This window comes from Trichechus manatus, unplaced genomic scaffold (assembly GCF_000243295.1).
Source record: "Trichechus manatus latirostris isolate Lorelei unplaced genomic scaffold, TriManLat1.0 scaffold00032, whole genome shotgun sequence".
NCBI lineage: Eukaryota > Metazoa > Chordata > Mammalia > Sirenia > Trichechidae > Trichechus > Trichechus manatus.
This window is the reverse complement of record NW_004443968.1, coordinates 9,659,024-9,674,940: the sequence shown is the minus strand read 5'-3', so window position 1 is coordinate 9,674,940 and position 15,917 is coordinate 9,659,024. Positions and strand designations below refer to the sequence as shown.

Here is a 15,917-nt window from a genome sequence, read left to right as displayed (position 1 = left end):
GCTCGGATGCTAACCAAAAAGTTGGCAGTTTGAATCCACCAGCCTCTCCTTGGAAACCCTATGGGGCAGTTCTACTCTGTCCCATAGGGTCACTATGAGCCGGAATCAACTCAATGGCAACAAGTTTGTTTTTGTGCGTGTGTGTGTGTGTGTGTGTGATATTAATGATGTCGTTTAATAATTTCTGCATTCTGCTGGATCACTTTTCTTTGGAATGGGCACAAATATGGATCTCTTCCAATCAATTGGCCAGGTAGCTATTTTCCAAATTTCTTGGCATAGATGAGTGAGCACTTCCAGTGTCACATCCGTTTGTTGAAACATCTCAATTGGTATTCCGTTAATTCCTGGAGCCTTGGTTTTTGCCAATGCCTTCATTGCAGCTTGGACTTCTTCCTTCAGTACCATCGGTTCTTGATCATATGCTACCTTCTGAAATGGTTGAACATCGACCAGTTCTTTTTGGTACAGTCACTCTGTGTATTCCTTCCATCTGCTTTGATGCTTCCTGCATCATTCAATATTTTGCCACAGAATCCTTCAATATTGAGACTCAAGGCTTGAATTTTTTCTTCAGTTCTTTCAGCTTGAGAAATGCTGAGCCTTTTCTTCCCTTCTGGTTTTCTAACTCCAGCTCTTTGCACATTTCCATTATAATATTTTACTTTGTATTCTTGAGCTGTCCTTTGAAATCTTCTGTTTATTTCTTCCTTTTGCTTTAGCTACTCTATCCTCAAGAGCAAGTTTCAGAGTCTCTTTTGGCATCCATTTTGGTCTTTACTTTCTTTCCTGTCTTTTTAATGACCTTTTGTCTTCTTCATGTATGATGTCCTTGACATCTTCCCACAACTTGTCTGGTCTTTGGTCATTAGTATTCAGTGTGTCAAATCTATTCTTGAGATGCTCTCCAAATTCAGATGGAATATACTCAAGGTCATACTTTGGCTCTTGTGGACTTATTTTAATTTTCTTCAGCTTCAACTTGAACTTGCATATGATCAGTTAATGGTCTGTTCTGCAGTCGGCCCTGGCCTTGTTCTGACTGATGATTTTGTGCTTTTCCATCATCTCTTTCCACAGATGCAGTCTGTTTGATTCCTGTGTATTCCGTTTGGCAAGGTCCATGTGTATGGTCGCTGTTTATGTTGTTAGAAAAAGATATTTGCTATGAAGAATTTGTTGGTCTCACAAAATTCTGTCATGTGATCTCTGCCGTCATTTCTGTCACCAAGGCCATATTTTCCAACTAACAGTCCTTCTTTGTTTCCAACTTTCGCATTGCAATCACTAGTAATTATCAATACATCTTGATTGCGTGTTCGGTCAATTTCAGACTGTAGAAGTTGGTAAAAATCTTCAGTTTCCTCATCTTTGGCCTTAGTGGTTGGTGTGTAAATTTGAATAATAGTCATATTAACTGGTCTTCTTTGTAGATGTATGGATATTATCCTATCAATGACAGTGTTGTACTTCAGGATAGATCTTGAAATGTTCTTTTTGAAGATGAATACGACTACATTCCTCTTCAATTTGTCATTCCCATCATAGTAGACCATATGATTGTCTGATTCAAAATGGCCAGTACCAGTCCATTTGTGGTGCAGTGGTTAAGAGCCACAGCTGCTAACCAAAAGGTCGGCAGTTCAAATCCACCAGCCTCTCCTTGGAAACCCTATGGGGCAGTTGTACTCTGTCCTATGGGGTTGCTATAAGTTGGAATCGAATTGATGGCAACGGGTTTGGTTTTTGGTTTTAATACCTAGGGTATCATTCTTTATGCATTCCATTTTATGTTTGACAACTTTCAATTTTCCTGGATTCATACTTTATACATTACACGTTCCAATTATTAATGGATGTTTGCAGCTGTTTCTTCTCATTTTGAGTCATACCACATCAGCAAATGAAGGTCCCGAAAGCTTGACTCCATCCATTTCATTAAGGTCAACTCTACTTAGAGGAGGCAGCCCTTTCTCAGTCATATTTTGAGTGCCTTCTAACCTGAGGGGCTCATCTTCTGGCACTATATCAGACAATGTTCTGCTGCTATTCATAAGATTTTCACTGGCCAATTTTTTCAGAAGTAGAGCACCAAATCCTTCTTCCTAGTCTATCTTAGTCTGGAAGCTCAGCTGAAACCTGTCCACCACAGGTGACCCTGCTGGTATGTGAAATACTGGTGGCAAATCATCCAGTATCACAGCAATACACAAGCCACCATAGTACGACAAATGGACAGACCGGTGGTAGGGTGTTGGGCTAGAGGTTCTCAAACTTTAACGTGCCTACTAATCTTCTGGGAAACCTTGTTAAAAAGGCAGATTCTGATTCGATGGGGCCTTTGATTCTGCTTCTCTAACAAACTCCCAAGTGATGCTGATTCAGCTGGTCTATGGACCACACTTTGAGTAGCAAGTGTTTTCTAGGTGACTGCTGGAGTTCTATTCAGCTCTAATATTCTACCTTTTATCCTAATCCTAACTTTGCTTAAAAAATTATACTTGGACATACCAAAAATCAGGAAAAGAATATTTATTTTATTTTTTTAGTGACTTGCTTATGAATAATAAATATTTGATAACTTATGGGTGATTTTTTTTTGTCATTTTAATTTGTTGTCTTCCAGAAAAAGTCCCATAAAATAGATTAGGATTGTTCACCCTATTTATTTATGGATGGAGAATCACATATAATATAGTAGATTGACTGTTCTTCCCAGGCTGTCACTAGCAGTTGGGAATTAGAAATACATATTATGAGCTTTTATTGAACTTGATACTTTTCAGTGCACGCCATAGAAATAGGGTTGAGGAGCTTACATTATAGTTGATTCTGCAGAGAATGAGACTGTTCACAGTATAATCCTTGGTGGTGCAACGGTTAAGCACTCAGCTGCTAGCTGAAAGTTTGGTGGTTCAAACCCACCCAGCAGCTCCACAGAAGAAAGATCTGGTAATCTGCTTCCATAAAGATTACAGCCAAGAAAACCCTTTGGAGCAGTTCTACTCTGTCACATGGGGTCACTATGCGTCGGAATTGACTTACCAGCACTTAACAGCGTTCTGCTGAGCCTGGAGTAGGTAGCAACTATACTTAATGAATGAATGAGCAATCTTCTGTGAGTCATTACGCACCTGAGTTAAAAAAGTCTTGGTAACCGGGCATGTTAACACATGAACCACTGAAAAGACAATACCTGTGTCATGGATTGAATTATGTCCCCCCAAAAATGTATGTGTCAGTTGGGCTGGGCCATGATTCTTGGTACTGTGTGATTTTCCTATATGTTGTAAATCCTGCCTCTATGATGTTAATGAGGGAGGATGGGTGGCAGTTGTGTTAGTAAGGCAGGACTCAATTTACAAGACTGGATTGTGTCCTGAGGCAATCTCCTGAGATATAAAAGACAGAAGTGAGCAGTGAGACAGGGGGACCTCATACCATCAAGAAAGCAGTGCCCAGGAGTAGAGCGCGTCCTTTGGGCCGGGGTCCCTGCGCCGAGAAGCTCCTAGTCCGGGGGAACACTGATGAGAAGGCCAAGAGAGAGAGAAAGCTTTCCCCTGGAGCTGACACCCTGAATTTGGACTTATAGCCTACTTTACTGTAAGGAAATAAATTTCTCTTTGTTAAAGTCATCCACTTGTGGTATTTCTGTTGTAGCAGCACTAGATGACTAAGACAGCCTGTTAAAAAGATTCTGACATTATTGAGCATACATTCATTCCATAAGAGTTTGTTAAATGGTCTTCTAATCTATACTATATATTAGGTGGACCTATTTTTGATGGATTTATTGCAATGCTCTGCTCCGTATCTTCTGAAAATGTATTCTGTCCTGAGGCAAGTAATACACTGGAACCTAGCAAATGTGTTGAAAGGATACATTTGGATATTGATCAGCTTATTTTTAAAGAGAATGTATAATCATCACCTTCACGACTTGTAAATTTTTTTTTCCTTGAAGGAATATTTAAAAGAACAGCTGTTTTCAATGAATGGTTCAGAGGAAAAGCCATTACCCATCCGACCTTTGAAGATGACCTTGAGAAGTGTGGAAGATCAGCCTTCTGCCTTTAACCCTTTCCATGTGTATAAGGTGTTTAGTGAAAACATGCTAGATCAGGTATGTGGACATTAAATGGTAAATTTAATTTAAATGTATGCTTACTTTACACAAGTAAGAAAAAAAATGCCTTCCCTTTGAGTATTTACCCATAAACTTTTTGCTAAGAAGCAAAAGATCTTGTTCTCATTTGCGTGGTCTGCACAAATTGACTTTGAAAAAGTTAATTTACCTTCTTTTTATTTGTCAAACTGATTCATTGGTTTGGTCTGTAAAACTTAATCTTTGACCAGGTCAGTGTACCATGGGCAGAGGAAACATCTGTTAGGCTGTGTCTGTAGAAGGTCCGAGAAACCAGGCATTTCATAACATTCTTCCCCTCTCCTGATTCACTGCCCTCCCACCCCCAATACACACACTTACAAAATACCTTGCAATCTTTATGAATGTATCAGGTAAATTAGCAAATAGTTTATTTGAAAATTAATTATAAATAGAACACTGAGTTTCTATTTTAAGCAGCATGAGGAAAATCTGCTTTTTATAACCCTAAACACATTCCTAAATTTATAATGGATTTGCTAATGATCTTAAAGTCAGGATATTTGAAAAAAAATCAATGTGATAAACACCACACTTTTTTTCAATGTCAGATTATGCCATTGTTTAAGCTGCATGTTTGAACACTTATATTAAAAAGATCATCTTTACTCCAAAGTACTTGAAATGTAAAGTTGCTTTTGCTTTGTTCATTCTTTTGGTGGCTTTTTCCAGAAGGCTCTTGACAGACAATTGGAACTAACAGGGCAGAAGAGAAGGATTGCTTGACCTAGAGCTCTGACGAAAATAAGAATTAAAACAATGGCCTGATTCGGGATGCAGATAATATTTTTACCATGCCTGTTACGGCTCTAGTCTACATTCATCAATACTGTAGTAGAATAAGACCTTCAAATGCTGACAACCCAGGGCAGAATTCTCCTGCTGTATGACAGGATTGTAGTGCTCGATTAATCAGCAGGTGACAGGGGATAGTTCTTGTTGGACTTTAAACATCAGTCTGGACTCTTGTTACCAAAACTATTTCATTTTAAGGAGCATATGCATCTATAATACTTCAAAACCAAATAGATTGTATATGTTTGAGTTTATTGGCTGCTTTTCTGTGTTGTACATTAGATTGCTCCAAACCATAAATAATCATTTTAGCTGTTAAATTATCCTTACTTCATTTAAATAAGTGGCATATTTTATTGAGTTCTGAATTATGAGATTATTTTTCACAGTAATTTTTCTCCTTGGTTGTGAAATTATCTATTAAATGAGAAAAAAGAATGATTTATGTTATTTATATTTACAGGTCCTTGTAATCCCCCCTTTAATGCATTTCTTAACCAAAAGAGATAACACTAATATCACACCCTAATAAAGCTGTGTCTTATAATTTGAAACTTAACACTTCCAAGTTTAGTTTTTAAATCAAGCTTACAGGTACTGAAAGAAACTGTAAATTGTTACCATACATGAAAAAGTTGTCAATTATTTTATTGTGTTTTTCAAAGAGTCTCAGAGAAACTTTTTGGGCAAACGCCATTAACACTTGGAATAACAACTCAAGAAATTGATTTATATTTTTATAAATAATGACTACATCCCCAAATGGATTTATAAATTAATTGCTGTCTTACTGGGATAAAACCTTCTTCTGTGGACATGATTGATGTTATCTGTCTTAGTCCTTGTTCTGGACCCCCCTCCTTCTTCGTTAGTCTATCACAGCTGGAGCTTTAATTCACTGATCGTATTAACTCTGATTAATAACTAACAATAGCATCTTCTCATTTATCAACAGTCAGCCATCAGAAAATGGAACTGGAATTGGTCAGACTTGCTGCCAAATTATCTGGGACTGGATAAAATGACCTTCAGTGCACTGCTCAAAAACAGGTAACAAACGTGGGGATCTTGGGAACCTGGTTGGAGAAAAAGGTTACATGCTTTTTTTTACCAGCATATTTTTGAGAAAAGTGAAAACATTACATCCGCATTACATTGGCAGGGGAATCTCTTTTATTTTCTCCTTCTCTGGTCGCTCTTCTAAGAAGAATGGCTAAAGGTATATGAAATATACTTTCTAAATGCTGTTTTTCCATAGTAAGTGTTTGCAAAGGACAGTTAAATTCTTTTCTGAGATGAACTCTGTTGATTTTAGGCTGAATTTCAAGTATATTTGACTTTGCGTAGCTAATAGTTCAATGTTGTAAACACCAAACGTTATGGACTTGAATGTCATTATAATACTATATCTTTGTTTACAAACAATTTAATGAATGCATACAAAATGCCAAGCCAAATCAACTAGTCTAGTCAGGGGAAACATATAAGTAAAACTGTCATGATTGAATTTTTCACTTTTCAGCCAGTTATTTTGGCACAACAGGGCAATCCAATAAAATTGTAATCTAATTTCAGCCTAGGAACCCACACATGTAATTTGTTTTGCACAAAAGTATAAACATTTTATTTATATTTTGGATCAGTTAACATTTTTTATACCATTACAGTTTTCAGTGAAAAACTATAAGGTTTACATTAAAAAAATTGGATTTTCCTATCAACTTTCACAGTTTCAAATAAGACATATATGTGTCTCACTCCTTTTATTGTTCAAGTATCATGTGTTTGCTTAGAGCTGAGTATGAGAAAAATCTCCTATACCATCTTTGTGATGTAGAATGGATTTTCATATCCTTTTGCCAAAGTATTGAGTATCATTTTCCCTGAAAGACAATAATGACAGTGACATAGTAGAATTGTCAAACCATCCTTAAGGAATCGGGGTGCATATAAGAAAATACAGGTGAGAGATTGCAGTATTTCCCCAATGGAGGTTGAAAAAAAAAGGGCAGCTTTAGTGCCAATGAAAGTTGTGGCTTAGATATATGGTCACAATAAGTTTCTTAATATGTCACCCCTGAATTAAGCTTATGCACTCATTATGGGCAGAACTGAACAATCTAGAAGCTTCCACCCCAAGGGCAGAGCCTTCCCCCAGCAATCTTACCACCTGGCAGGCAGTAGTCCAGAATGCACCCTGTTCATGCACAAGCCCCCTGGAATGCTCCTCTCCTCTCCCAAAGCCACTTGGAGAGGTGGTAGAGGAGAGGCCAGGCCCTCTGTTGAACCTACAGTTAGATGATGTTTACAAAATATTACATATCCATCCATCTGGAAGCAAACTAACAAAGGTAAGTCATTTTTTCTACTATTTGGAAGTGTTTAAGTTTATGTAGATTAACTGTATTGTAACATTTTACTAAATTTTTTCAACTGCAAATTGCTGTTTCCAATCCACTAAATGGTATTCTAGGGGCAAGATAGAAAGATGCTAGCACATCCTTCCTTACTGCATTCGCTCCGTATAATATTCACTCTTAAGTGAATTTGTATTTTAAGCAAAAATGGTTATCGTTATTTTTGTTTAACAGCTTTAGATGTACTTCATTAGGTCAGTAGCTATTAAAGTCCGTTTCCCTGAGGTACTATGTGCAATAGTGAGTGGGCGAAAAGAACTCCCACAAATTTAGCCAGAAATAACAGGTCAAAACAGTTCTCTTGGAAAGGGGTCATGAATTTTTAATAGAAACAGCTAGAATCTCATCTTAATGAGAACCTTAGATTTTTAAAAGAATGGTATGAAAAGTATTCTACTCCAAACTGCCACACACCATGAGCTACAATGAACGTAATTGATCTACCTTAGAAGGATGAAAGACACCTGAGAGTTTTTAATCTCTTCTAGCACTTGCCCTTTTATTTTAAGAATGTTGTTTATGAGATGTGACTAATATTGAACTGCTAAGGAAATTGTTCTGTTATTTCCTCTAAGAGACTCTTTTGTTCGGACTTATCTAAGAATGCTGATTTTATTTTAGTCCATTGAATTTTTGACAACATGGTTATGTGAAAGATACATATTTGAAAATGAGACCACAGAACACAGAGTTTTTAGACTGAGTGTTATATATGCCAATTCTCTATCTACAAAGTGGTATTTTATACCTATAACCATGTTCTTTAGGGGTAGGCAGAACCAGAACTGGAGAAGAGAACCCAAAGCAGCTCAGCTAAACATACCAGGAGAACTCACCAATTAAATAAGACGCTTGTCTCTTTTTTCTCCCCTTATTGATAATATATTCATACTAATCTATCTCTACACTATGGTCTAGTATATGTATGGAGGTGGGAATGCTGTCTGAAGACATAATGTTAGAGAGAAAGTGAACTTAAATTCACAGGTATGGAAAAAGTTCAGGAGAAGGAAATCCTTTAATTTATCTCCTAAATTCCTTTGTCCCTGGTCTTAAGCTTCAATATAATAAGCAGACCATCTGTGGACTTACTCCCTCAAGACCACAAATGCCTGGACTGAACCAGATCCCCCTCACTCCCAAAGCAGGATAGAGATGGGTAACCAAAATTCTTGGGTTCTCAGGCCAGTCCTGTTGTAAGCTTACCTTACAAAAGTTATCTAAACTGTTTGACTTTGGATTTCCTCATGTTTAACATGAAATAATGATAATTATACATCTACTTCATGGAGATTGTTGGGACAATCAAGAATGTTAAAGGATATGGAAGTATCTTTGAACACTGAAAACACAGTACATATTTAGAAAAATAATAATGCTAGCACATAGCAACTGTGTTAGTGTCTGGCCAGGTAAGGTAACAGAAAAGGCCATTATGAATTAGCCGAGAACTGGAGGTAGCGAGTAACCGTGCAGTCAGACTATCAAGGTTATGTAGATTCTAGGCTTAGACCAATATTGAGGGTCAGGACAAGTATCAGGTCAGAGACAGGCAGTGAGCCCAGGGGGCTGAACGACAGACAAAAGACACAAACAGTTGGAAAATGGGCAAGGAGGAGGGCCCAAAGGCCAGGTGAACCTTTGGGAGTTGAAGACTTAAGAGATAAAGACTTGAGAGACAGTTCAGACACATGACAGAGATATGTGGTACCAAGGATTTCTTTATATGAGATGTTACCCTCCTTTGAGTTGGTTCTGTGCTATCTCCAAAGGCAGAACAAAAAATTAAGTGGCAGCCAGTGTCCTTGGCAGGGATGTGTCCTCTGCCCACTATCTGGCCTAAATCTTTATGGGAGCAGACTGCCACATCTTTCTCCCACGGAGTGGCTGTTGGGTTTGACCCACCAACGTTTTGGTTAGCGGGCAAAGCACTTAACAACTGCACAACCAGGACTCCTTCATCTCAAAATACCACCCTCCACTTCATAATGCTCCAAGTTCATTACCTTCTTCATATTCTTTGGGTTCTCCAAGCACTTTTCCACTTTAGGGTCTTTGCGCTTACAGTTCCCTCAGCCAGTCACATAGTCAGTGCCATCTTCTCTGTCTGAGGCAAATTTTACCTCTTCAAAGAGGCCTTTCTTTATCACTCATCTAAAGTAACCCTCCAAGCCACTCTAGCATTCTATTCTGCTGTGTTTTCTTAATTCAGTTGTCACTATCTGAAATCTTAGTGTTTGTTTACTGTCTCTTTAACCTGCCCCTCCTGGTAGACTATAAACTCCATGAGAGTAGGAACTTGCCTACCTTATTCCAACTGTGTTTAGTACATAGAATAGTCCCTGGGCTCATAGTAGGCTCTGAGTATTATTTATTGAATGAATTAGTGAACAAATGAGGAATAAGAATGCAGAGAAAAAGCCATCTCTGACAGAAAAGCACAGAGTAGGCACTCTCTGAATGTGCTGATTGGTTAATAGTCATGTAGGGATAAGAAGCATACAATGGAAAATCTCAAGTAAAAATTATCTACGTCCATATTCATTTTCTTCATTTTTTTCCAAATATGTGTGAAAATAAGGTTCGTTAAGCTCTGTATGTTTAACATGCCTGTTATTTATTATTATTGTAATTATGAGCAGTTAGGCTCAGATTAAAAACACAAAAAGCTGATCTTTATTTTTAACCAGTTGATCCAGTTCATGCCATAGTATCTTCAGCAACAAAGTCTGTTCTTTCCTCCATGATTCAGGGATCTTTTGACTTTGGAGCAATGTTAGTGACCCCATGTGACAGAGTAGAACTGCCCTATAGGGTTTTCTTGGTATAATCTTTAAGGAAGCAGATCTCCAGGTCTTTCTCCCATGGTGCTGCTGGATGGATTTCAACCACCAACGTTTCCACCACCAGGACTTTTTTATCTGAGTGTTAGGATTCGTATTTGTTAAATGATACTAAAAATGCAAGTTGAAAAACTTAAAGTGGAGTTAGTAGACACAAGTATCTAACCAAGCCTTCACAAATTAATTAGAAGTGATTTTCAAGGTATTTGAAGAAATGTGTAACAGCTGGGACCTCGGAAAGGAGATCTTGAATCCATATAAATGATATCTGCCTTCCAACTTAGAGAGTTTGCCACTGTGGAAAATAAAGACTCCTTAGAGGTTCAGAAAATCAACATATATATCAGTTCTACACTTCTACTTTTAATGCTATATAAGAGTAAGTACGGTGATTGTACATTGATCTTTTGAAATAGTAACGGTACTTTTCACAGTTTCTTACTGTTAGTTTCTTTCTTTCTTTCTCACCCACGTTAAAATAAATCCAGAATACCAAACGAGAAGGTGATTGCATTTGCAGGCGAGTTCACCAAAAGGAACACTCCACTCCTTCATTCATGGCGAATCTCCAGATTGCCATTTTGATATTGTTTTCTCTGTCACTGGAACAGATTTATGTTGCTTCTTTTCTCTTTACCTTATTTATTCTAGAATAATTCCCAAGAATTGTGGTGCTGAGAATAATCTGTGAATGTAGTGGAGTGCTATGCTATTTTAACCATCTAAATATACTGCCTATGAGTTTGGCTTCGAGTTGAGCAAACACAATTAAATATGATGGCAGGAACAGCAGAAGGGGTGGTGGTGGCAGATTTCTGGCTATCACTTTGGGGCTTTTCCAGGTGCACAATAACCATACATCTGAGAGCAAACACAGACTAGAAAACATGTTTAAAAGAGCTGTTGATCTGTGGAGTTGATTGTTTACTTTTAATAATAGTAATTATTAAAGTACTTTTACCCTTGTCAGATTATAGTATGTGCCCTGTGGTGTATAAAGAGCAGAAAATATTGCCTTTGGCCCCAGTCTGCACACACTGCACTCTCAAATGACCATCCTCAGGCAGTGCTACCATTAGCACAATGTTTATAGTTGTGCATGGCAGTAAATTCCTGGTGCAGCAGCAGGCTGCCTGGTTATGGAGAGTGGGTTTAAGAAAAGGGGAAGCTGATTTTCTAAGTGCACACACCTCTAAGCCATTACACTCCTTACATATGCCATGGCATTCAAATTTGGGTGTTTTTCATGCTCTCCCTCTCTAGTACACCCTTTTATTCCCACCTCCACCAAAAGACCTCAGCTCTTCACACTCCACCCACCATCACTGTATTTTCTCAGGCAGGAGCAGGCTTCCTTCCCATCTAAAGTCCCAAAGTAGCAAGTTTTTTGCACAGATATTGGCTAACAAGTATTTAGGGTGTGTAAATTAACACTTGATCCTCAGGCTTTCTAGAGGTTAGGGATTTGATAAGGAGCCCTAGTGGTGCAACAGTTAAGCACTCGGCTGCTAATTGAAAGGTTGACAGTTTGAACCCACCCAGCAGTTCCATGGGAGAAAGACCCGGTGATCTATTCCTGTAAAGATTACAGCCTAAAAAGCTCTATAGAGCAGTTCTGCTCAGTCACATGAGGTCACTTTGGGTCGAAATAGACTCAACGGCACCAACAACAATGACAGGGATTTGGTACATGAACCTAGCAAACTGATAAAGATGAGTTGTTTCCTGATAGGTAACTTGTGTAGGTCAATGTTCTTTTTGGTATATAAAGCACTTTCACATAAATCTCATTTGAACTTCACTACAACCGTGTAATGGGAGACAGGTACATTGCAAAATGTTAAATGACATGCACAAGGTCACAGCTTTTAAATGGCAGCTGGAACTCAAAATAGGGCTTCTGACGCTGTATCTGTGTTTTATCTACTACACCATTCTCCTAGTCACTTTTTTTAAAAAAATTATTAGCTGTATACTCACTGTAATAATTCTGATGGTAATGAAGATAGCTCACAAACAAAGCACTTGTCAGATGGCTGGAACAATTTAATGCCTTACAGATATATATTTAACACATATTCCTTATGACAACCTTGTAAAGTGGGTATCATGTCACTATCATTTTCCTGATAGGGAAACTGAGGCACAGAGGAACCTAGATATAAGCAATGGTGCTAGGATTCTGTCTCCAGAGTCCATGTTCTTAACCACTTCTCTCCATTGCTTCTATAGAGCTTTGCTTATTTTATTCATTCAACAAACGTTTTTGAGCATCTACTTCATGAAAGACATTTATTTTCAATAAATTAGCAGTCTACTATGGGATACTGTATACATCAAAGGGCCTTTAGTGCTATTCCACAAAATTCTTTTTTTTTTTTTTTTGAGGAGGTAGCATTTTATTTTTATTTTTTCCCATACAAAAATTTATACATACATTGTTGTGTGACTCTAATTGCTCTCCCCATACTGTGACAGCACACTCCTCCTTTCCACCCTGATTCCCCATGTCCATTCAACCAGCTCCTAACCCTCTCTGCTTTCCCATCTCACCCGCAGACAGAAGCTGCCCATTTAGTCTCTTGTGTCTACCTGAGCTAAGAGGCACACTCCTCATGAGTATCACTTTATGTCCCACAATCCAGTCCAATCTCTTTCTGAAGAGTTGGCCTTGGAAATGGTTTTAGTTCTGGGCTGCTAGAGAATCCAGGGACCATGCTTTCTGGGGTTCCTTCAGTCTCAGTCAGACCATTAAGTCTGGTCTTTTTACTAGAATTTGAGTTCTGCACCCTACCTTTCTCCTGCTCCATCCAGGACTCTCTGTTGTGTTCCTTGTGAGGGTGGTCATTGGTGGTAGCTGGGCACCATCTAGTTCTTCTGGTCTCAGGCTGATGAAGTCTCTGGTTTATGAGGCCCTTTCTGTCTCTTGGGCTAATACTTTCCTTGTGTCTTTGGTGTTCTTCGTTCTCCTTTACGCCAGGTGGGTGGGACCAATTGATGCATCTTAGATGGCCGCTTGCAAGCTTTTAAGACTCCAGATGCCACTCACCAAAGTAGGATGCAGAACATTTTCTTAATAAGCTTTCCACAAAATTCTTCATCCATTTTGAGTTTTAACTTTGGTTGCCCAAGACTCCTCTCCTCTCTTCATATCCCTATATTCCTCTCAGGAACTGACCTGCCGCCTACCTACTTTATCAGGAAGTTTAGGTCCACCAGTCGCTCCTTGGAAACTCTATGGGGCGGGTCCACCAGTCGCTCCTTGGAAACTGTACAGGGCAATTCTACTCTGTCCTATAGGGCCGCTATGAGTCAGAATTGACTCGACGGCAAGGGGTTTCGTTTGTTTGTTTTTTTTATTTTAGGTCATCTAATGTGAATCTCCCAGCTCTCCTTCCTAAACTTCAATTTTGTTTCTTTCATCACCAATTCTTTGCCTCTTGTCTTGGAGGAAGAAAGCACAGCGATGCTCTTACATATGGAGAGCTTATATGTGTATATGTTATGTAAGTTACCAGGGATGTGATTTAAATAAAGGTCTCCATTACTTTAGTGAGGTAGGAAACAGACAACCTAAATAAATATGTTAAATGCTCTTGACAGAAATGCAGAATTGGCAAAATTTTGATGAAAGGAAGGTATAATAATTTTCTCAAAAGCAGCCATGGGAGAATTTTTTGCTTGTCAAAAATGAACCAAGATTTACTTTGTAATGAATTTTTCCCTACCTAATTATGCATTCACATACTGGCACTTTTGGGTTCTTGCAGTGGATCAAAAGCTTATTTTTTAAAAATTTGCTTGTATGGAGTGCGTTCTTTTTGCAATGACTGTTCTTTAAGTCTTTCCCCAAAAGCCTCTGTGATGTTTTTCTACAAAAAGTTTTAACATAGGTTCTACCTGGAGTAGCTGTCGTAGGCCTATTGATTTAGTCTGGCTGAAGATAAAAGAGCATTGACTGCATTCAGGCTTATTGATCATTAATGAATATCTCAGTTTTTTTTTGTGTTACTATATCATCATAAAATAAGGAGACTGTTTCTCTGGAGATATTTTCACTAACACATAATTATGAGAGAAACTTATATGTTTATTAAATACAGTTAAATCTTGTAATAACAAATCTGAGCAACAATATTAATTGCTCACTTTATTTATTTATATGTTAACATTTATAATATTATGTATTATAGTACTTTTATGGCTTGCTGTATATGAGAATAGTTAGGATACTTCAGAACTTTCTTGTACTATAAATGAAACTCTTGCTTTTATGAACCTCTAAATCTGATCCCTTTTTTCCATAACATGAGATCTAGTGATAATTTTTTAAAAAATCAAGTAGACTTTTGTTTGCATCCAGAATATCAGCACCAATTTAATTTTAAAATTTATTTTTAGTACACTATAAGCAATATATGGAGCCCTAGTGGCACAGTGGAAACCCTGGTGGTGTAGTGGTTAAAAGTTCAGCTGCTAACCAAAAGATTGGCAGCTTGAATCCACCAGGCGCTCCTTGGAAACCTTATGGGGCAGTTCTACTCTGTCCTATAGGGTTACGATGAGTCGGAATCGACTCGATGGCAATGGGTTTTGTTTTTGGGTTTTAGTGGCACAGTGGTTAAGCATTAAGGCTGCTGACCAAGAGGTTAGCAGTTCGAATCCACCAACCACTGCTTGGAAACCCTAAGGGGGGCAGTTCTACTCTGTTCTGTAGGGTAGCTATGAGTCAGAATCGACTCAAGGGCAAAGAGTTTGGTTTGGTTTGGTTATATCAAACGTATCATTTCAAATGGTAGGAAGATATGATATAAAATATGAAAGTTCCCCTCCCCAGCTCCACAGTCACACAAATTCCACTCCAGTTATAACCATTCGAAGCATTTCTAATTTTCTTTTGGTTCGTAAGTATAAGGGATATGCTAGACCACTTTTTTTTTTAATTCATCAGCTTAAAATAATATTGACTCATTGCTATGAAAGATACAGAATTTACCTCACACTACTCCTCCAAGCTTTGCTAATAACATTTTTATTTTTAGTTCTATTGGTCACCTTGTGCGACATTAGAACGTCTATTTTCAAATCATTTTGTTTTATTTTTTTAATTTACATAAAGTAAAATTCACTCCTCTTGGTAAACAGTTCCGTGAGTTATAACAAATGCATATCACAAAATATACAACAGTTCCATCACCCCCAAAATTTCCATTGTGCTGCCTTTTCACGGTCAGCTGCACCCTCTATCCCAACCCCTGACCACCACTGATCTGTTGTCTGCCCATATAGTTTTGTCCTTTCAAGAATGTCCTGTCAATGGAATCATATAGTGTGTAGCCTTTCCAGTCTGTCTTCTTTTACTCAGCATGATGCATTTGAGATTCATCCATTTGTCATCTGTATCAATAGATCTTTTTACTGTATAATAGTATTCCATTGTATGGATGTAGCATGATTATTGATCCACTCACCTGTTAAAGGCCATTTGAGTTGTTTCCAGTGTTTAGTGACTGTGAATAAAGCCTCTAGAAACATTTGGGTCCAGATTTTTGGGAGAACATAGGTTTTTATTTCACTTGGGTAATATCTAGGAGTGGGAATGTTGGGTAGTATAGTATATTTGCTTAACTTTATAAAGAAACTGTGTCCTCTCCTGTTTTATACTGCCCATGAGAAATCTGATGCCAGCCTGATTCT

At 38.0% G+C, this 15,917-nt stretch overlaps 1 protein-coding gene across 1 annotated transcript in view; it reads left to right on the top strand.

Annotated features, from left to right (window-relative positions):
• KIAA0825 (KIAA0825 ortholog) overlaps window positions 1-15,917 on the top strand; it is a 281,773-nt gene that overhangs the window by 252,850 nt on the left and 13,006 nt on the right. The window contains exons 19-20 of the mRNA XM_023730118.1: window positions 3,965-4,123; window positions 5,916-6,010. Coding sequence (XP_023585886.1) covers window positions 3,965-4,123; window positions 5,916-6,010 — 254 coding nt within the window. The remainder of the gene's footprint in view (window positions 1-3,964; window positions 4,124-5,915; window positions 6,011-15,917) is intronic.